This window comes from Geotrypetes seraphini, chromosome 6, assembly GCF_902459505.1.
Source record: "Geotrypetes seraphini chromosome 6, aGeoSer1.1, whole genome shotgun sequence".
Taxonomy (NCBI): Eukaryota; Metazoa; Chordata; class Amphibia; order Gymnophiona; family Dermophiidae; genus Geotrypetes; species Geotrypetes seraphini.
The window spans coordinates 52,184,085-52,206,880 of record NC_047089.1 but is presented as its reverse complement, the minus strand read 5'-3'; the positions used below and the strand labels follow the sequence as shown (position 1 = coordinate 52,206,880).

Below are 22,796 nucleotides of genomic sequence, written 5' to 3'. Positions count from 1 at the left end.
GTCTCTCTCCTTGGCCGCTGTCTGTGTGTCTTTCTGTCTCTTTCTCTCTCGTTGGCCACTGTCTCTGTGTGTGTCTGTCTTTCTGTCTCTTTCTCTCCTTGGCCGCTGTCTGTGTGTCTTTCTGTCTCTTTCTCTCTCTCTCGTTTGCCTCTATCTTTCTGTCTCTCTCTCTCTCTCTCCTTGGCCGCTTTCTGTTTTTCTTTCTGTCTCTGTCTCTCTCTCTCTCTTTGGCCGCTGTCTTTCTGTCTTTCTTTCTTTCTTTCTTTCTGTGTCTCTCCTTGACCACTGTCTGTGTGTCTTTCTGTCTCCCTCTGTTGCTCTCTGTGTGTGTCTGTCTTTCTGTCTCTCTCTCCTTGGCTGCTGTCTTTCTGTCTCTCTCTCTCCTTGGCCGCTGTATGTGTGTCTTTCTGTCTCTTTCTCTCCTTGGCCGCTGTCTTTGTGTCTCTTTCTCTCTCTCTCGTTTGCCTCTGTATTTCTGTCTCTCTCTCTCTCTCCTTGGCCGCTGTCTGTGTGTCTTTCTGTCTCTCTTGTTGACCGCTGTGCAAACAAACAATTTCAATATACATAAGTTTACACGAAATGTACATTACACTTATAGACATTAATGCACAACCATTTCCCCCCACCCCCCACCAAATAATCAGAAAAATTACATACCTACAGGAAACCCTCCATATATTCCCCAAATGAAATTCCAATGCAAATCCCTCCCCCCTCCCACCCATCCTGGATGTGTATGCTTAAGGGTTGATAAAATAAAATCAGTTATCATTCCTTACAGAATTTAGTCAATGGTTCCCAAACATCCATACATTTCTGTTGTACGGCCATCGAATGTTCCATTTTAAAAGTATATATATATATCTTTTTTGAAATACGGTGACCAGAATTGCACACAGTATTTGAGTTGCGGCCGTACCATTGAGCAATGCAAGGGCATGATATCATTTTCATCCTTCTTTTTTTCATCCTGTTAATTCCTAACATTATATTTGCTTTCTTAGCCGCCGCTGCCCATTGAGCCGAGGGTTTCAATGTATCCTCAACCTTGACACCTAGATCCTTTTCCTGCTTTCCATCCCCTGCTTTCAAAGAGTTCATTATCTTAATTTTCAGCTGCTTAGAGAAGAACAATAATCACAACATGGGAAGTTCAAGGGTCAGAGCTTTTATTTATATTAACCTAGAATTTTATCAAAAGATAACAAACCAATTATTAGGAACTTTAAAAAAAAAACCTACTGTTGAATCAATTAGAAAGATGTCCAAACATTAACACCTGCCATATTCACTTTTATATTATTTTCACATAGCAATTTTTAAATAAAATTTGCTGAAAGATATTACAGTTAATATTCAGCTTGACTTATCTAGACTCTTACCCTCAAAAATTCTGCTGACCAGTTCATACCTGGATATTTGGCAGCAATTACCTAAATAGTGTCACTGGACATCCGGGCAGACTACTGTGATACTATCCAGTATTCTGTTGTGGTACTTGGATAACTAATCTGGCAATTAGACCCACATAAAAAGCAGTTCTAATTATGCCCAGTTTGATACCACACCAAATATTAGTGGCACCCAGATAACTTCTGAATATTCAGTGTAGGTACCTGTATAGGGACTCACAACTGGCTCCAAAAATCACCTAGATCATATTACCTTTATACCATATAGAAATTTTGTCAACTTCTGTTCATCTAAGAATTAATTGAAATATACAGTTTGATCAGGTGCCCTTAATCATTTGCATTCAACTGTATATATCTTTGATCTAGAAATGATGTGGCTCTCCTGATTTATCTGAGACCTTGAATTCCTTTCAGGGTAATACAGAAAAAATATGCAACAGGAAAACCAGATCAGAAGGATCTCAATGAGAATCTGGCAGCAACTCAAGGACTAGCGCACATGATAATGGAATGCAACAAACTTTTTGAGGTGAGTGATCCAGATTACTGCACTTGCACATCCCACAGATCACATTATATGCATACAAGAGTCAATAAGGCCTCATAGAAACATAGAAATAGACGGCAGATAAGGGCCAAGGCCCATCCAGTCTGCCCACCCTAATGACCCTCCCCTACCTTTACCTCTGTTATATTTTAGTAGTAGTTAATCAAGGAAAGATCTAAAGGGATGAAGATAAGGAGGAACTAGGGATGTGTACAGTCAGAAAACATTTGATTCCTTTTCAGGTTTTTGTATTTTGATTAGATCATACAATCATTCAAATAATAATTTGTATCACACGTTAGAACTTTTTAATATGCATAGGTTAATGTGGGCTAATTCGATTTTGGTCACACTACATATTTTAAGGCATGTCAATGAACTGAATGCATGGAACAATTGCACATCCCTAGGAGAAATAGAGAAAAAGAGCTCGAAAAAAGTAAAGTAACCAGAGAACTCTGTAATCAATATGGAGGATGTCTCTCGGCATCAGCAAGCTGTAATGACTTTTACAAAAATGGCCAATCTTTGATATAAATGTTTAGAAATCATTATTGAGTTGGGCCTAGGCACGCCTTGAAAGGAGATGGGCTCAACCCCAGAGTAGGTTGGAAAATGATTGTCTCTTCTGTGAGACAATCCAAGTAGCAAGTTATCAAGAGCTGTAATTTGATATTATCATGTCATGGGTCAAAAAGCAGTCCCGTATTTGAACTTTTGTAACTTTTTTTTTCCACAATTGTTTACTCTAATAAAATTCATAGACCCTGATCCATTTTCAGAGGGTTCTGTTCGAGAGCAGCTAGCTAAAATAAAGGTAGACAAAGCGATGGGGCTGGATGATATACATCCGAGGGTGCTGAAGGAACTTAGGGAAGTTCTGGTAGCTCCACTGACTAACCTTTTCAATGAGTCTCTAGAGAAGGGCGGAGGTGGTCCATCTCCACAAAAGTGGAAGTAAGGAAGAAGTAGGGAATTACAGGCCGGTAAGTCTGACTTCTGTGGTAAGCAAATTAATGGAGATGCTATTAAAACAGAGAATGGTCAAGTTTCTGGAATCCTGTGGATTACAGGACTGGAGACAACATGGATTCTGTCAGACAAATCTGATCAATTTATTTGACTGGGTGACCAGAGAATTGGATAGATGATGTTCACTAGATGTGGTGTACACAGACATCTAATAAATAAACTGAGTACCCTTGGGATGGGTCCCAAAGTGATGGGTTGGGTCAGGAATTGATTGAATGGAAGGCGACAGAGGGTAGTGATCAATAGAGATCGCTCTGAGGAAAGGGATGTTGCCAGTGGTGTGCTTCAAGGTTCTGTTCTTGGGCCTGTTCTTTTTAACATTTTTATAAATGATATTGCTGTAGGGTTGTCTGGTAAGATTTGCCTCTTTGCAGATGATACCAAAATCTGCAATAGAGTAGACACATTGGATGGTGTGAATAACATGAAGAAAGACCTGGCGAAGCTTGAAGAATGGTCTGAAATTTGGCAGCTAAAATTTAATGCTAAGAAATGCAAGGTCATGTATTTGGGTTGCAAAAAACAGAGGGAACAGTACAGTTTAGGGGGTGAAGAACTTATGTGCACAACAGAAAAGCGAAACTTGGGTGTGATTGTATGTGATGATCTTAAGGTGACCAAACAGGTTGAAAAGGTGATGGCGAAAGCTAGAAGAATGCTAGGTTGCCTAGGGAGATGTATGGCCAGTAGGTAAAAGGAGGTATTGATGCCTCTGTATAAGACTCTGGTGAGACCTCATTTAGAATATTGTGTACAATTCTGGAGTCAATGAGGGCAAGAGAAAAGCATCCTACTCCCTGTAGCTGCTGCCTGAAAATGGTTGCCTCGACCTCTCATGGCAGCTCGTAATACTTATATAAACTAATAAATGGAATAAGCATTAGCATCAGGGAGTGTGTGGCGCAGTGGTTAAAGCTACAGCCTCAGCACCCTGGGGTTGTGGGTTCAAACCCTCACTGCTCCTTGTGACCCTGGGCAAGTCACTTAATCCCCCCATTGCCCCAGGTACATTAGGTAGATTGTGAGCCTGGGACAGACAGGAAAAAATGCTTGAGTACCTGAATAAATTCATGTAAACCGTTCTGAACTCTCCTGGGAGAACGGTATAGAAAAAAAAATAATATACATGTAGGATTAGATTAAAGAAATAGTACTAAAATGTAGGTGTTCACATGATGTGTGCTAAGCACAACTTTTATAATGATTGTTTCACACAGGTCTGCGATTATAGAATACTAGCGTATGTCTGCAGTTTGGCGCTTAACTTTAAAAGTGAGCACTCATGCCATGTACTGTATTTACGGCAAGTAGGCATGTACAGTAATTGCTAGTACAGTGGTGCCTCACACAACGAACTTAATTGGTTCCAGGAGCAAGTTTGTTATGCGAAAAGTTCGTTATGTGAAACGCGTTTTCCCATAACAATACATGTTAAAAAAAATAATTCGTTCTGTAGCATAAAATATGCTAAGATGACATAAAAAAAGATAAATTTTTGGTTATTATTTTTATTTAGATACATCTAAAAACATAATTGTTTTTTAAAACAACACACATTTTTTAAATTTAAAGACAGACTAAGTAGAGTCTAATTTTACAGTGAGAGAGGGCAGAGTCTCAGCGGCAAAAACTGGGACTTAACTGTTCATTTTTTTTTTCTTGGCTTATTTTTGGTTGGCCCGGTGGTTTTCATGTTCTGTGGTGTTAGTTTTTTCTCTTTTTCGGTGCAGTAACATGGCAGCAGAGGTGGTTAAAAGTTGTTTCCGGTGTGGGAAGCGGCAAACACCATCGGGGTTATGCGCTGCAGGGTATGTGGACGCTTCGGGGGAAGATGAAGTAATGGCGCCGGTTGAGTTGGCATTTTCCCGCCCGAATGATGTGCATTCAGTTTCGCTGGCTCTCTCAGTGGATGCAGCCGCATCGGCGGTGCAGGACCCACAGCTGCTTGATACCGTGCTTCTTTCCCTGCCGACATCACTTTCTCTTCTCGGCGGGGTGTCGGCTGTAGCGCCAGTGCTTGTTTCACAGGGAGCCAGGCGGAGAGAGGGCAGTTAAGCGCGGTGCCTGCGCGGAAGGATGCAGCTCGGGCGACTTCGTTGTGTGAAACGAAGTTCGTTGTGGGAAGCAAGACATGAAGTTCGTTGTGCGCAGCGTTCGCTGTGCGAGGCGTTCGTTATGCGAGGCACCACTGTATTCTATAATCTGCATGCCTAAATGCTAGGCATGCCCTTGACCTGTCCATGCCCTTCCCACATCCATGTCCCCTTGAAGCTGCACACAATGAAATTGATGCACACAACTCTTAGAATAGTGATTAAGGGCAGTTGCACTCTCAAATGCTGTATGGAGCCGATTAATATCAATTTAAGGCATTCATTGGCCGTTAACTCTAATTAACAGCTAATTATTAAATTAAGTTGTGCATGCAGATGCCCTTATTCTATAACTTAAGTACACAAATTTGCACTCTAGTCATAAAATTCTGTAAATTTATAGAATCCAGGTGATGATGCTATTAATGCATCAGCCTAAACTAACCATAGAAATTATCTGATAAGCAGCTGAATATCACCACTATCTGTATAATTTTAAATCCTCCCTCATTCCACCTGCCTTCTGCCCCAGTTGTATCTGGTTGTTCAGCAAGATTTTCAGCTAGATACTATTAGGGGCATTTTCAAAACATTAAGGGGCTCATAATAAAAAAAAAATCTAAAAAGTGGCCTAAATGGGTACTTAGACGATCAAAAAGCCTGATCATCCAAGTACCCATAACCAAAGCTGGTTTTAGACGTATCTAAAACCATCTTAGGCCTTCCCCCTGCCTCTAAACACATAGAGCGAAAAGAGGCATTTTTAGAGGAGGGGAATGGGCAGGAGATGGGCCGACCTATACTTAGTCGTACAGCAGGTATAACCAAACCTTTTGACAGGTTGCCTAGTTGGCATTTATATGTTTTGACTTAGAGCAAGTCAAAACAGGTATAAGTGCCGAAAAAGGGCCCACTGAGCTGATGGCGGCTGGCGCGATCAGCTCAGTGGCCCGGCAATCTACCCACCCCCCATCGCAACCATCACAGCAGGAGAGATGGCTCATCTCCCCTGCCACGATGGCAATCACCCATCTACCCAAACTGCTGCGACCCGTGGCAGGAGAGATGCCCAATCTCTCTTGCCGCGGTTTGTGGCAGTTTGGGTAGTGGGGTGATCACCATCACGGCAGGGGAGATAGCCAATCTCTCCTGCCACGATAATGATCCCGAAGTGCTGTCAACTGCGTCACTTTGGATCACTATTGCAAAAGGAGAGATAACCAATCTCTCCTGCCGCAATGCATCACCACCCCCCCCCTCCTCGACAAGATCAGGCAGGAGGGAGCCCAAGCCCTCCTGCCCAGGTGACCCCCCAACCCGCCAATAACGATTGGGCCAGGAGGGAACCCAAGCCTAAGGCACACACAGGTGTCCAGAGTAACCTGGTGGGCAGTGTAGTGAACCATAGAGAAGGAGACCAAAACCCATATCCTACTCTAACCACTATATTTATGGTGGAAAGTGTGTGGCCACCAAAACCCTTCTATTCTGCCATATAGGTGCCACCTGCAGCCATAAGGGCTATTGGTGTTTTGGAGGGCTTATCACGCATTATAACGGGGTTATGGTGAGATAAACATCTGGCACCCTTTATGTGAAGTTCACAGCATGCCCTTTAAGGTGCCCCACTGCTCTGTTGGTATGTCTGTGTGGCCAGTCCATTACAATACTGGCCTCTCCCATGTCAAAATGGTCTGGATGGACATTTTTGTGATTGAAAATGGTGAACAAAGTTAGGTATCCTAAGGTTACACGTCATGACAGCCAAGACATTTAGATAGGTATTTATTTTTTTTTTTTTTTAATATATATATATATATATATTTCTCTATGCTTAAAGCTTTATATTAGTTTCTAATTTCTTTTTCAAACATGGAGTTTAAAACTCTGATACTTGATTGTAAAGGCCATGCAAGGTGGTGAACCTAAATTTTGGGATACCAGTGTTTAATCATGAAGGAGTGTAATCTGCATGGAGTGGCGGATATGGTTCTGGCCACCTTATTAAGCAGATCTGGGTTTCATTATAGACAATACACTGAAACCTTCTGGCCAATGTTCGGCAGTGGCTAAAAAAGTAAACAAGATGCTAGGAGTTATTAGAAAAGGGATGGTTCCACGGTTCTGTTGCCCCTGTGGGGTAACCGCGACCTGGATCCTGACGCATCCAAACTATATTTACAATGCTGGCGGGGTCGTGGTCTCTGCTATGTGCAGATGTTATGCCTCGTTCTTTCCAGGATCTACAGGCGGCGGGTCTCTTGGAGGCTCGGGATTGGCTTTACTATCGCCAGGTGTCTCATTATCTCCACTCACTGGATGCTGCTACCTTGAATGAAGACCAGGCGGACGTGGTGTGTGAGACTTTGACTTTGTCCCGTCAGACTCGGTTTAGTTTATCCTTCCACCAGGTCAGTCTGGGCTGCTTCGCAGCCCCTTGGGACCCTGAGGTGATGGCGGCTGTGTGGAGCCAGGATCTTTCCCCATCTGAACATATCACGGGCCAGGGAATTCGTCTTCTGATGAAACATCTTCCTCGACTGACTCGTTCTGTGGTCCTGCAGGAGCAGCACTTCAAGTTTCTTCTGCGGCTGCATGTCTCTCCATTCCGGGCTTATGTTTCTGGATACGCCTCTCATGCTCGGTGTCCTTGGTGCCAGTCCACCCCTGCAGGCTTACTTCATATGTTCTGGTCATGCGACCGTATCCAAACCTTTTGGTCCTTTGTAGCACTGTACCTGCAGAATGATCTGCGGGCAGACATTCTGCTTTTTTCTCCAGGGGCTCCTTTGGGATTGTCTAGAGGGGGGTAACCTGTTATTGCAAAAGGTCTCATTGTTGGCCCGGAAGTGTATCCTTTTGTCGTGGCGCCAAGCTGATGTGCCTACCTTAACTATGTGGAGAAATTAATTTTTTACTTTGTTAAAATTTGAATATATGGATGTTCGGAGGGGGGGTCTTGGGCCCTGGAGGAAATTTAGGAGAATATGGGCTCCCGTTTGGGAGGGATTGTCCTCGAGAGCTCGTAGTTCTTTACTGAACTTTTGACACTGGAGTGTGTGGGGTGGGGGTAGGGGATTCTGGTGTGTATGGTGCGGTTGGTTTCTGTGGGTCTTCGTGAAGGAAGATGCGAATGACCTGACTATTTCTGCTTTTTGTTTTGTTCATTTTGGTTGGTATGTTTGTACTGCTTGTTTTTGTACATCTGAAAAAATTAATAAAAATGATTGAAGAAAAAAAAAAAGGGATGGTAAATAAGATTAAGAATGTTATAATGCCTCTATATTGCTCCATGGTGTGACCTCATCTTGAGTGTTGCGTTCAATTCTGGTTGCCTTATCTTAAAAAAAGCTATAGCTAGAAAAGGTTCAAGGAAGAGCTACCAAGATGATAAAAGGGATGGAACTCCTCTCATATGAGACAAGACTAAAGAGGTTAGAGCTCTTCAGCTTGGAAAAAAGATAGCGGAGATATGATTTTAGTCTACAAAATCCTAAGTGGTGTAGAACGGGTACAAGTGAATCGATTTTTTTTTTCTTTTTTTTTTTACTCCATCAAAAATTACAAAGACTAGGAAACACTCAAGTTCAAGTTACAGGGAAATATTTTTAAAACCAATAGGAGGACATATTTTTTTCACTCAGAGAATAGTTAAGCTCTGGAATGCATTGCCCGTGGATATGGTAAAAGCAGTTAATGTAGCTAGTTTTGAAAAAGGTTTGAACAGGTTCTTGGACGGAAAGTCCATGTTGCTACTATTTAAGTTTTTGCCAGGTACTTGTGACTTAGATTGGCCACAGTGAAGATGTGATACTGGGCTAGATATTGATCTGACCCAGTAAGGCTTTTCTTATGTTCTTATACCATCATTCACTATGAGCTAGATTTTGTAAATGGTGCCCAAATTTGGTTACAAAAAAAAATTGGCCCCCAATGCTATTCTATAAAGAGTGCTTTGGGATGATAACTTTTTTTTAATAGAATAGCATTGGGTGCTGAATTTCACACCCAACTTTAGGCACTAGGACTTAAACCAACTGAAACCAGGTGTAAATCCTGGCACGCAAGTTGGGCATACGTCTGCAGTATTCTATGATGCGCCCACATTTCTGGAATGCCCCTGACCCAACCATGCCCATAGGCAGTTGAGCATGGATACACCAATCTGCCATTTCAGCCCCGTTTCGGTGTCTTGCATCCGTTGGAACGCATATCCATACTGAAATTTGGGGGCAGAATTAATGCCTAACTTTAGGCACTATTTTGTAGAATTCCCCTTGTTATTATGTTCAGCAACATGTGCTTTGCAGTCAGCGGCTTTGTTCCTGCTGTGAAATATGTTAAGCTTATTGAGACGCATCTGGCTCTAGCTTGTGGAATATTTTATTAGTTTATCTGCATGGAGAGACTGATCAGTTAGCTTTCCAGAAAAGAATGAAAGCTTTTTAATTTACTTAGGGGCCCTTTTACAAAAGCTTATTGTGTGCTAATAGAATTAGCACACAGTAAACGTCAAGAAGCTCATAGGAATAAAATGAGCTTCTTAGCATTTAGTGCATGCTAATTCCATTAGTAATTTAGTGAAAGGACCCCTTATTTAGTAATATGATTAAAACTATTTGCCTTTTAGGTTTGTATTTTATCATTTATATGTATATGTGTTGTTTTTATGTCTATTATTTTGTGTTCTTATTGTGCACTGCATTTTGCTGTTGTCAGAATTGCAGTTGTTTAAATAGTGATATTAAAGACACACTGGCTTTCCATCGGAGGAGAGAGGATAAATGGAGTTTTAAAATAAGGTGGTAAAAATGCAGGAATAAAAAATGAAAAATATAAATAGTGGAAATTTGGCAAGGACGCAGAAACCTGTTTGAGCCACCTATGGGCAGAGGAACAAGTCCTGCCTGTGATTCCGTTGAAAGCAGTTTGATATTATAGAATAGTAGTTTATGAGCTGGGAAGTTCCTATAATTGAGACAATAGGAGCCAACTTTTAAAAATTATTGGAAGTGCTAAACCCAATGGACATTACATCTCCCTGGGCACAATCAGGGAGTTTATACAATATTGGGACTGCTCGAGCTTCCACAGCACCCACAGAACTGTTTCCTGTGATCCAGAACAGTTTACCAGTTGATTCTGCAGTGTTGCATGTTTTATCGAGGTTTGCATTCATGAACATGCATTTGGTCCAATTGGGCACCTACAAATTTAAAGTGTACACAGATCACTAATATACACATATACCTATAAATGAACACGCGCACAATTAATTAGCATGATTACAAAAGTTTTAGTATGCATACCATGCACATACAAAAAACAAGTAAGTGACACAATCATGGAAAAATTTGTTTAAAATAAGTACACTTCTCCCTCCGTATTCGCGGTTTCAGCAATCGCGGTTTCGATTATTCATGATTTTTAGCTTGCTTGCTCCTCCCCCCAAATTACATCAGCTTGCATAGAGAAATCACTGATTCCAAGCGTTTACAGAGAAAATCTCTGATTCCCGGCACTTTTGTCGCCCTGTTTTCCCTCTCCTTCAGGAACTGGCCAGGTCTCCCACCATGTTATTTGCGGTTTCACCATATTCACGATGATTTTTAATAGAAAACAGCGAATAACATGAAAAAGTTATTCGCGGTTTTTCTGTATTTGCAGTTCTGTTAATCCTCTATCACAGCGAATGCGGAGGGAGAAGTGTATGATCCAAACTTTTGCCTGGCTGTGCATACCATAAATTGTTTTACAAAGTCTTTTCATCAAAAAGCTTAACCATTCCTTGTTTTTGTTTTTTTTAAATGGAGACCATGGTCCACATTGGGCCATGCATTAGCTTGGAGAGGTTTAAATACATTTTTTTGCATTGCCATTAGGTTAATGTAAATTGTTGCTTATATGATGCTTTGGCAATTACCATCATAAAATACTTAGCAAAGAGCTCTTTTTCATGTGAAAAAATATAGCATAAAACAATAAATAATGTTGGGCTTCTACTGGATGTGAGTTGTTCAGGTTTTTTTTTTTTGTTTGTTTGTTTTGGTGGGGGTGGGTTCTTTTGTGATCTTGGTAACTTGATTACTGTGATTTCTGTGAACTAGGTTCCCCATGAGCTAATAGCACAGTCACGTAATTCTTATGTGGAAGCTGAGATTCGCCTTTTGACCCTGGAGGAACTTGGAAAACAGCTGGATGAAGACAACGGGACATACCAGATGTATCTGGAGTATCTTATCCTAAGCCTGCAAAAGGAGGCAAAAGAAAAGTTCAAGGGATGGGTCTCCTGCTCCAGCATAGATAATACTGAACTCACCTATAAAAAGGTAACCTCCAAGGACAGGAAGTGAAATGAGTGTATATATAAATTTACTATTACCCAATATAACATTTATAACTACAAATTATATAAACTAAAGATCATTAAGATAAAGTTGGAGCAATGCATACATACATACATATGGTAATTTTATAAAGCTTTTTTTCTGCTTTTTAAGGTGTTTTACACACAGAAAAGGGAAAGGGATAAGGACTTTGTATACTGCCTTTTTGCAATTTACAACCACACTCAAAGCAGTTTACATACAGGTACTTAAGCATTTTCCCTGTCTATCATGGTGGGCTCACAATCTGTCTAATGTACCTGGGGCAGTGGAGGATTAAGTGACTTGCCCAGGGAGCAGCGTGGGATTTGAACCCACAACCTCAGGGTGCTGAGGCTATAGCTCTAATCACTATGCAACATTCTCCTCAAGGACTTTTATGCCACCTATACATGTAAAAAGTAGGTGGCTGGAAAGAGTTATAGCCTTGGCACCCTGAGGTTGTTTGTTCAAATCCCATGCTGCTCCTTGTGACCTTAGCCAAGTCACTTAATCCCCCTTTGTCTCAAGTACATTAGATAGAGCATGAGCCCACCAGAACAGATGGGGAAAAATGCTTGAGTGCTTTAATGTAAACCACTTAGGCTATAAGTGATATATAAATACTAAAATAAATAAATGTTATGCTTTCTTCAAAATTCAACTGGATATAATAACTGACAAAGCCCAGCTTCCATTACATCACCTTTTTATACAATGCACACTTCAGAGGAAGGAATCCAGAAACATCCTCGTTGCAGAAATATGCAAAGATTCTAGAGTCCCACTGTCATTATTCTTTTTTAGCTTGTAACATTAAATAATTGGTTGATTTGATATTTCCTTTGATTCTAGGTTGGAGATGGGAACCCTCTAAGACTATGGAAAGTATCCGTTGAAGTTGAAGCTCCCCCATCAGTTGTACTCAATCGTATATTGAGAGAACGCCACCTATGGGATGATGATTTTTTGCAGTGGAAGGTCATTGAGTCACTTGATAAACAGACAGAAATCTATCAATATGTTTTGAACAGTATGGCACCCCATCCCACCAGAGACTTTGTAATTCTAAGGTATGATCAAGACTGAAGCATTTATCAAATAATTTGTACAAAATATACTAAAATGTAGCTGGTTTTAAAGAAGGTTTGGACATGTTCATGGAGGAAAAGTCCATAAACTACTGTTGAGACAGACATGGGAGAAGCCACTGCTTGCCCTGGATCAGTGGCATTTGGGTTTTTGCAAAGTACTTGTGACCTGGATTGGCCTCTGTGAAGATGGGATACTGGGCTAGATGGACCATTTGTTTGATCCAGTAAGGCTATTCTTATGTTCTTTTTTTTTTTTTTTTTTGTAAATCTTTATTGACATTTCAAACTTTATAATGTATACAATTGAAGAATCAGAAAAAACTATGAAAATACATTGTTATCATCACATTATTACATTGAACAATTTTTTATCCCCTTCTTATCTTAATTATAAACAATAATATTATATATTATACTATCAATATAATAATTAAAAAATAATAATTTTACTCTTCCAGATAAATAATCTCTTATGTTCTTATGCAATAATGATTCACATTTGAGTAGCAGCTTCCTTCCAAACAGAAAAAAATATGTCCCGCAAACAAATTGCTTCAGAAATATGCAATCAAATTCTTTCATGTGGATTTTAAAATAAGCTTTCCAGAATTTGCAAGTGAATTGCAGCTTCATCAAGAGGAAGATGGGAAAATAAATTGCATTTTAAATTATTACTGAGGTACAATAAAATAATTTGTCCTATAAGATGGTCTGGTTACAGTTCAATCTTTAGACTTCTCTGAACTGTCTAGAGTGGTCTGCAACTGGAATGGAGAGATTTAACATCTGTGTAAAAGTTGTGAAAAAAAATATAGACAAATTTTGAAAGGATTTAGGACAGGTTTGGGGAATCCATGACCCACATATGGATCTGATCCATTGCTCTTTATCATCCTTCCCAGGGTATCCCATCCACCATCTGGTCCAGCTTTCTGTCCTTCACTCTCTCCTCTGCTCCTGGAGTCAGCTATTTGTTCTGCTTCTACTTTTCACTTGATCATGAACTTCCCATTTTGGGCTGACATCAGAGGCATGGTCGAGAGCGCAGACAGAAAACATCTGTCAACCACAGGAACATTTTTAGGCTGACCCCGCCCAAGAGTGACTTGGAGGTGTTGGGCTATGGGTGTGGAATTGTCTCCTGGTAGATGTGGTGGAGACAAAGACTGTGTCTGAATTCAAGAAAGCGTGGAACAGGCACATGGGATCTCTTAGGGAGAGTAGGAGATAGTGGATTCTGCAGATGAGCAGATTAGATGGGCCATTTGACCTTTATCTGCTGTCATGTTTCTGTGTTTTTACACCTAGCCACAGTCAGAAAGAAAGAGTGTGTTGGTATCTCACCTACCTAGGCTCTGTTTCGCTCCCAGAAAGAGTGTGGCATGGTGGCTAAAGCTACAGCCTCAGCACCCTGAGGTTGTGGGTTCAAACCTACGCTGTTCCTTGTGACCCTGGGCAAGTCACTCAATCCCCTCACTGCCCCAGGTACATTAGATAGATTGTGAGCCCACCGGGACAGAAAGTGAAAAATGCTTGAGTATCTGAATAAATTCATTCTGAGTTTCCTTGGGAGAACGGTATAGAAAAATTGAATAAATAAAATAAAAGTTGGTGATAGCAGCAGGAGATCTTCCTTCACTTATGATACTTTATCCTCCATTCCTTCAACTCCTCCTACTCAGAGCCTAGTACCTAAGAACATAACAGTTGCCATACTAGGCCAGACCAAAGGTCTGTCAAGTTCAGTATCCTACTTCTAATAGTGGCCAATCTATGTCACAAGTACCTAGCAGAATTCCCCCAAATTAGAAAAATTTCATGCTATCTTCCCCCAGGAATAAGCAGTGGCTTTCTCCAGGACAGCCTTAATGGTTTATAGACTTTACTTCTAGGGATTTATCCTAACCTTTTTAAAAAACTGCTAACTTGGATGGTATTTTTGTTAGTACTTTCACAAGTAAAATAACATTTTTACATGCTTGTTGCAGTTTTCTGCGTTTCAGCCATCATGCTGTGGCTTTCTTCAGGGTATGCTGTGAGGTCTGTGGTTTGTCTTTATATATAGAGGGTCCTCAGTTGAAGTGGACATTTCAAAAACATACATATGCCAGTAATGAAATAGAAAATAAAATTGCTTTTTTACCGGTATTGTCCGATTATTATATTTTTCAAATAATGTTGATCCAAATCTGGTTTCTGTTTTCCTCCATCTTAACTCTTTTGCCATTTTTTTTCCTTTCAGCTTTCTTCAATTTAATTTTCTGCCTTTTCATCCAGATTTAAATTCAGTCTTCAATATCCCTCTTTTTACTGTACATAGAACATAACATAAGAACATAAGCAGTGCCTCCGTAGGGTCAGACCATAGGTCCATCCTGCCCAGCAGTCCGCTCTCGCGGCGGCCCAAACAGGTCACGACCTGTCTGAATCACCAGAAGGGGCCCCCTTGCCACCTTGGTTTCCCATTGAAGTCCTATCTTCCCATCGAAGTCCTAACCCTCCGGTCTTGCACATTCACGACCTGGTTGGGTTTCTATACTTATTACCTGGTTAGCTTTCTATACTTGTATTATATCCCAGCACCTCTCTCAGTATCCCACGATCCCTTTATCCCTCAGGAATCCGTCCAATCCCTGTTTGAATCCCTGTACCGTACTCTGCCTGATCACTTCCTCCGGTAGCGCATTCCAAGTGTCCACGACCCTTTGGGTGAAAAAAAACTTCCTTGCATTTGTTTTGAACCTATCTCCCTTCAGTTTCTCCGAATGCCCCCTCGTATCTGTTGTCCCCTTCAGTCTGAAGAACCTGTCCCTATCCACCCTCTCTATGCCCCTCATGATCTTGAAGGTCTCTATCATATCTCCCCTGAGCCTCCTTTTTTCTAGAGAGAAGAGCCCCAGCCTTTCCAACCTCTCGGTGTATGGGCAGTGTTCCAGCCCTCTTACCAGTTTCGTTGCTCTCCTTTGGACTCTCTCAAGTACCGCCATGTCATTCCTGAGGTACGGCGACCAATATTGAACGCAGTATTCCAGATGCAGACGCACCATCGCTCGATACAGTGGCATGATGACTTCCCACGTCCTGGTTGTTATGCCCCTCTTTATGATGCCCAGCATCCTGTTGGCTTTTTTCGAGGCTGCTGCGCACTGTGCAGATGGCTTCAGTGATGCATCCACCAGCACACCCAAGTCTCTTTCAAGTCTGCTGTCTCCCAACAATGCCCCCCCCAATTTGTAGTTGAACAACGGGTTCTTTTTCCCTATATGCATGACCTTGCATTTTTCCACGTTAAAGCGCATTTGCCATTTGTTTGTCCAGTCTTCCAGCTTGTCCAGGTCCCTTTGCAGGTCCTCACACTCCTCCCTAGACCTAACTCTGCCGCACAGTTTGGTATCGTCTGCAATTTTATAACCTCGCACTTTGCCTCCTTTTCCAGGTCATTGATAAATATGTTGAAGAGTAACGGCCCCAGCACCGATCCCTGTAGCACACCGCTCGTGACTCCCCGCCAGTCAGAATATTGGCCCTTTACTCCGACCCTCTGCAGTCTACCCGACAACCAGTGCTTGATCCATCTGTGCACATCCCCTCCCACCCCGTGGATCCACAGCTTCCTAAGCAGCCTTTCATGTGGCACCTTGTCGAAAGCCTTTTGAAAATCGAGATAAATGATGTCTATGGGTTCCCCATTGTCCACCCGACTGCTTATTCCCTCAAAGAAGTACAGAAGGTTCGTTAGGCACGACCTTCCCTTACAGAATCCGTGCTGGCTTGTTCTCAGTAGGCCATTTCTCTCGATGTGCTCGCAAATGCCGTCCTTGATCATGGCTTCCACCATCTTCCCTATAATTGAAGTCAGGCTCACCGGCCTGTAGTTCCCGGGGTCACCCCTCGATCCCTTCTTGAAGATAGGTGTGACATTCGCCAATTTCCAGTCCTCTGGTACCTCTCCAGTTTTCAAGGATAGGTTGCAAACATGCTGGATTGTGCCCGCTATTTTTTGTCTTAGTTCCTTCAGAACCCTTGGGTGGATCCCGTCTGGGCCCGGTGATTTGCCGCATTTTAACCTGTCTATCTGTTTGAGGACATCCTCCTTACTTACCTCTATGTGCTCCAATTTTTCGGCCTGTTCCCCACTCATGAGCTCTTCTGAGTCCGGTATATTAGATGTGTCTTCTCTCGTGAAAACCGACGAGAAGAACGTGTTCAACCTCTCAGCTACCTCTTTATCCTCTTTAATCACTCCCTTCCTATCCCCATCGTCCAACGGCCCCACCTCCTCTCTCGCTGGTCGCTTCCCCTTTATGTAACTGAAGAATGCCTTGAAGTTTTTTGCCTCCCTGGCCAGCCCCTCTTCGTATTTCCCTTTTGCTTTTCTAACCTCTCGGTGGCATTCCTTTTGGCATTTCCTGTGCGCCTGGTGATTTTCCTCCGTTGGGTCCTTTTTCCATCTCCGGAAGGATACTTTTTTGTCATTTATTGCCCTCTTTACTTCTGTTGAGATCCAAACCGGGTCCTTTGACCGCTTGTTCTTGCAGCCTTTCCTGAAACTGGGGACGTACATTCTTTGTGCTTCCTGCAGGGTGTCCCTGAATAGGGTCCAGGCGCTTCCTACAGTCTCCATCCTAAAGATGTTTCTGAGCTTCCTCCCCACCATTTCCCTCATAGCAACATAGTTTCCTTTCCTGAAGTTGAGCGCAGTTGTTGCGGTCCTCCTTACTATGGGTGTCCCCCTTTCTAATGTGAATCTGATCGCGTTGTGGTCACTGTTGCCTAGTGGTCCTCCCACTTCTACCCCTCTTGCAGGCCCCCCTAATCCGTTTAGGATGAGGTCAAGAGTAGCACCCCCTCGCGTCGGTTCCCTGACTAGTTGCTCCATGAAGCAGTCCCTCACGGCTTCTACAAATCCTGTTTCCCTAGTGCAGTTGGAGTGACCTGTACTCCAGTCTATCCCCGGGTAGTTGAAGTCCCCTACCTACAGCTTTCCATATCTTTCCTTTACCCTGGCTCTCTTATTCCCTTTCTTCTTTCTTGAGTCTTTCGTTATCATCTTTTATACTTCATTCTTCCATCCAGCTTCTCCCCTGCCCTTCTATCCAGCATCTTCCCTGCCCATCTGATTGTCTCCCTCCTTCCATCCAGTGTCTTTTTCCATTGCACCTTCTGCCTCCCCACCCCCCACCCCCCAACTGCTGCAGTGGCAGCAACACAGTTTACAGCAATTGCACAGCCCCAGTCTTCAAGTGTACCTTGCTGGCTTTGTAGGTCCTGTGTCCCCTCTGACATCAACTTCGTATTCCAAGGTGGGGAACCAGCAGGGTCAACAACATGCACTTGAAGACTGGTGGCCACACAACTACGGTAAGTTGGAGAAACAGCAGCAGTGGTAAGGATGGTAGCGGGAGGGAGGTGAGAAAGGTAACTTCATAGGTTCTCAAGACAAACCTCGTAACCCCTTCAGAGGTCTCATGTACACCTTGGGGTACACAAACCTCCTGTTCAGAACCTATGCTCTAATTTAAATACTAGGCCACTCCTCTGCTCTCTTGGTATATATATCTTATTTACTTTCTCTAAGACTTTCATCATGTTATATACATGTCATCTTTCTCTTCAGGGTTTCTTTTCCAAGTAGATAAATACTATTTTTTTTATTTTTTCCTCAAAGGGAAGTTGCTCCATTTTCAGATTCTTGATCATACTTGCTCATTTCTATACCTTGCCATTAGATCCTTTGTCAGAAGGCATAATCACAGCACTTTTTCTTAGCACCATCATAATTGTGAACAATTATTTAGTCCTATTTCCTGAAGATGTCCTTTAATTTATGACTGTAATCACACTACACTGATTCTCACAGCTGGTGATAGATGGAGTTTGATCCAATCCCATCAGCTGCTGGGGACAGAAAATTGCATTAAAACTTCAAACGAGCAAATAGCATTGAATGAAAATGCAAAAGACTCAGGAACTGTGCAGTTTTCAGTGACCCTGACTAGAAATGTATTTGCACATTTCTTTGAATGGGCAAATGCTGATTCGTTTGAGTGGTCTACCTCCTGCCCAAATAAATTTCCCTAAACCTTAATGCAAGACAGTTTGGGATGGGCCTTGATGGCTATTCTTGTGGTTGGGACATAAGGACAGTTCAGGGCAGACTTCTTCGATCTTTGTCCCATAAATACCAAAGAAAGATCAAGCATTTTATTTAATATTCATTGTTGGTTTAATCTTGAATTGATAATGAGTGTGATCATTTGGCAAACTGGATGGACTGTTCAAGGGTCTTTATCTGCCATCATCTACTATGTAACTAAGGGGCTCATTTTCAAAATAGAAAAACAGAAATAGGATGGCAGATAAAGGCCAAATGGCCCATCCAATCTGCCCATCTACAGCATAAAACTATCTCCTCCTCTCCCTAAGAGATCCTTTGTGCCTGTCCCATACTTTCTTGAGTTCAGACACAGTCTTTGTCTCCACCTCCTCTACCAGGAGCATATTCCACTCATCTACCACCCTTTCTGTAAAAAAGTATTTTCTTTGATTATTCCTGCACTTGGACATTTTAACCCTTTAATTGGCAAATGATAAAATGGCTGCTTTATGTAACTTAATGTTGAACGAGAGCAACAGTGCAAAGTAAAAGGCATTTGGAGATGCAGATCTCCCATAAGAGCCATAGAAGACATATGTTGCTTCTGAGCAACAATGCCAAATAAAGGGGCATGTTAGAGGCGTGTTTTGGGAGGGATTAATGGGGGTTTAGGACTTTGACATTTTTCAGGGATAATCAAACATTTTCAAAATGTACAGGGCACAATTTGGACATTTTGGGCTAGACCTGTTTTAAAAATGAATAAAGAGCCAAAAAGTGCCCAAGATGACCACTGGAGGAGATGCACATCTTTCTCCTCCTCCAGCTCAACAAGTACTTCATGAAGGTATCTTTGCTGATGTGTTTGTTCTCAGTGCGCCTACTGGGCTACTAGTACACCCCTGAGGAAGGCCCTTGTGGCCGAAAAACGGATCGTGTTGGGGTCCAGTATATGCTTTATTACAAAGGACTTTACATGCCTGCCACGACTTGTTCTATTTATATGTACACCTGTGCAAATTTTAACTGAAATTCTATATTTTAAATAAACATATTTGTCCTCACAGTGGTCTGACCAGTGTCCCTTCCCCACTCTCTTTCTCTGTTCAGACATCTCCACAACCATCCATCACTTATTTGAAAGTTGATGTTCATATGTTTTGCAAGTTTCTGTACAGCAGCACTTAATTGCACCCTATGCATATTGACAGCACATGAATGTTGTTGAATGTACCGTTTTGTACAATACACCTCTTTTAATTGTTTCTCATATGTTTTCTAGCTCTTACACCACTTGCACCTTCGACATTATACTTAAGAGTAAAGTTTATTTGATTTTTTTTTAAATATCTGAAATGGTTTGTTTCTTGGTGCCATTTTCTGCGCATAGTTGGGCTATTGGAATTCCACTTTTCAATTTCTTGATTAACTCAAGTTTCTGCCCCAAACTTAAATTCACCCGCTTTCTCAAGTTTCAAGTTTATTAGGATTTGGTTATCTAAGCGGTTTTTACAATCAGGTACTCAAGCATTTTCCCTCTCTGTCCCGGTGGGCTCACAATCTATCTAACGTACCTGGGGCTATGGAGGATTAAGTGACTTGCCCAGGGTCACAAGGAGCAGTGCGGGGTTTGAACCCACAACCCCAGGGTGCTGAGGCTGTAGATCCAACCACTGCGCCACACGGTCTTCTCTCTACTGCTACCAGTAGGTTCAGACATCATTGTTGATCACTGAGTATATGGAGTCTACAGTGCAAAAATACTGCTAAATAAATGTTGCCCACAAAGGCAAGAGCATGTGCAAGGAAGAAGAGAAAATATACTCTTGTCATGTATTTTTTTGTTCCTCTGAATACTGTCCGTTAAATCCGAAATCCATTAAATTGAGGTCTGTTAAATTATGGGTTGACTGTAGTTGGTATATTGTTAACAGATATTTGTTTTCCATGAAAAGGTATTTTCTGACATCACTTCTTAGTCTCTCCCCTTTCACCTTCATTCCAGAGTTTCAACTCATTCCAGAGTTTCCTTTCAATGGAAAGAGACTCATCTCATGTGCATTTATACCACGTAGGTATTTAAACATCTCTCAAGAAAAAAACAAAGAGTAATAGAAAAAAATCCCAAAATTTAACTACAAAATATTACTCACCAGAGATGGGTTTCACTCCCCTGATAACCATTTCACAAACCAGTGGAGAAAAAGCCTCAAAAATTTCAATGCAGCAGTAAACACCTTCAATACTGTTTAAAGTCCAAGCTGCATATGTACTATCACTGGCAAAAAAAACTCCACCACCACTGAAATGTAATTATCAAAAGGGTAATATACCCATCACTGCGCACAGGAAAAGCAAAAAGAGTTTTACTTAGCTTGGGACCATGGTCTGAAACGCCGTGCTGTACTGGTAGAAAATGTCTGGCCAGACTGTAGATGAAAACACCCTGGCACCATTTAGGGGCGTTTCTTGTGCACGGAAGAGGAGTGGAGTTTTCCAGCTGATACATTCCCCGAGGAACCCTTTGAGAGGTGAAACAAGGCACTTGTTGGAGGATTGGACATGGATTCTGGATTGTACATCTAAATGGTGCCGGGGTGTTTTCATCTACAGTCTGGCCAGACATTTTCTACCAGTACAGCACGGCGTTTCAGACCATGGTCCCAAGCTAAGTAAAACTCTTTTTGTTTTTCCTGTGCACAGTGATGAGTATATTACCCTTTTGATAATTACATTTCAGTGGTGGTGGAGTTTTTTGCTCCTACCCATGAACTCTGTTCATTGGGCAAGTCCCTCCTATCAATACCCTTCTCCTCCACTGCCTACATCCCTTCTATCTTGCTGCGCTGTATGCATGGAATAAACTGCCTGAGTCTTTATGTCAGGCGCCGTCTCTAACGATATTCAAATCTAAGCTAAAAGCCCACTCTTTTGATGCTGCTTTCAACTCCGATCTCCCACTCACCATAAAATTGCCTTTGTCCATCCTATCATTCTCTGCAAGAAGCTCCCCAACCCTCCCTATATGTCCTGTCTGTCTGTCCAAATTAGATTGCAAGCTCTTCTGAACAGGGACTATCTGTTGCATGTTGAATGTACAGCGCTGCGTTTGCTTTTCAGCGCTATAGAAATGATAAATAGTAGTAGCAGTAGTAATTTTCTTACCCCAGAAGGCAGACTTACTGGCCTGTAATTCCCTACTTCTTCCTTACTTCCTCTTATCATTCATTCATTCAGTTTTCTATACCATTCTCCAAGGGGAGCTCAGAATGGTTTCCATGAATTAATTCAGGTACTCGGGTATTTTTCCCTGTCTGTCCCGGTGGGCTCACAAACTATCTAATGTACCTGTGGCAAAGGGGGAATTAAGTGACTTGCCCAGGGTCACAAGTCGCAGCGTGGGTTTGAACCCACAACCTCAGGGGGTTGAGGCTGTAGCTTTAACCATTGCGCCACTCTGTCCCCCTCTGTTGTGGAGAGGGACCACATTCACCCTTCTCCAGTCCTATGGTACCACTCTCAATTCTAGGATTACCGTTATGTTACCATTATATATTTGATTGTTTAACTTGGGAGATGCTTTCTGTTAAGCTGATGGTTGCTTGTTTGTCACTGGGTATTTACCTATGTTTCAAAAAAAAAAAAAACCCCAAAACACCTGACAGTTAAAAAGAAATCATAATGTTTCCTTGTTTTCTTTATTTCAACAGGACCTGGAGGATGGACTTGCCCAAAGGAGTTTGCACTCTGGTGGCTCTCTCTATAGAGCATGAAGACACCCCTGTGCTAGGAGGAGTACGAGCAGCAGTGCTGGATTCACAGTACTTAATAGAGCCATGCGGCTCTGGGAAATCCAGACTGACCCACATATGCCGGATTGATCTGAAGTACGTGCCCCTTCATTCCGTTACTTGTTGCCTACATTTATGCGCCAGCAGGATAACTTTCAACAGGTCACCTAGAGATAGCTACTGGGATGATGAAGGCTAAACACAAATTCTATATCAGTAATTACATGGGGGAAGCCACTGCTTGCCCTGGATCTGTAGCATGGAATGTTGCTACTCATTGGGTTTTTGCCAGGTACTAGTGACCTGGATTGGCCAACTTGAGGATGGGCTACTGGGCTTGATTGACCATTGTTCTGAACCAG

General features: G+C 42.0%; 1 protein-coding gene across 6 annotated transcripts in view; it reads left to right on the top strand.

Moving 5' to 3' along the window:
- The window catches only part of STARD13 (StAR related lipid transfer domain containing 13), a 406,771-nt gene that overhangs the window by 375,304 nt on the left and 8,671 nt on the right, over nt 1-22,796 (top strand). For all 6 annotated transcript variants that reach the window (XM_033948072.1, XM_033948071.1, XM_033948075.1 and 3 more), the window contains 4 exons: nt 1,830-1,944; nt 11,195-11,416; nt 12,308-12,525; nt 22,354-22,530. In XM_033948072.1, the coding sequence (XP_033803963.1) occupies nt 1,830-1,944; nt 11,195-11,416; nt 12,308-12,525; nt 22,354-22,530 (732 nt within the window). The remainder of the gene's footprint in view (nt 1-1,829; nt 1,945-11,194; nt 11,417-12,307; nt 12,526-22,353; nt 22,531-22,796) is intronic.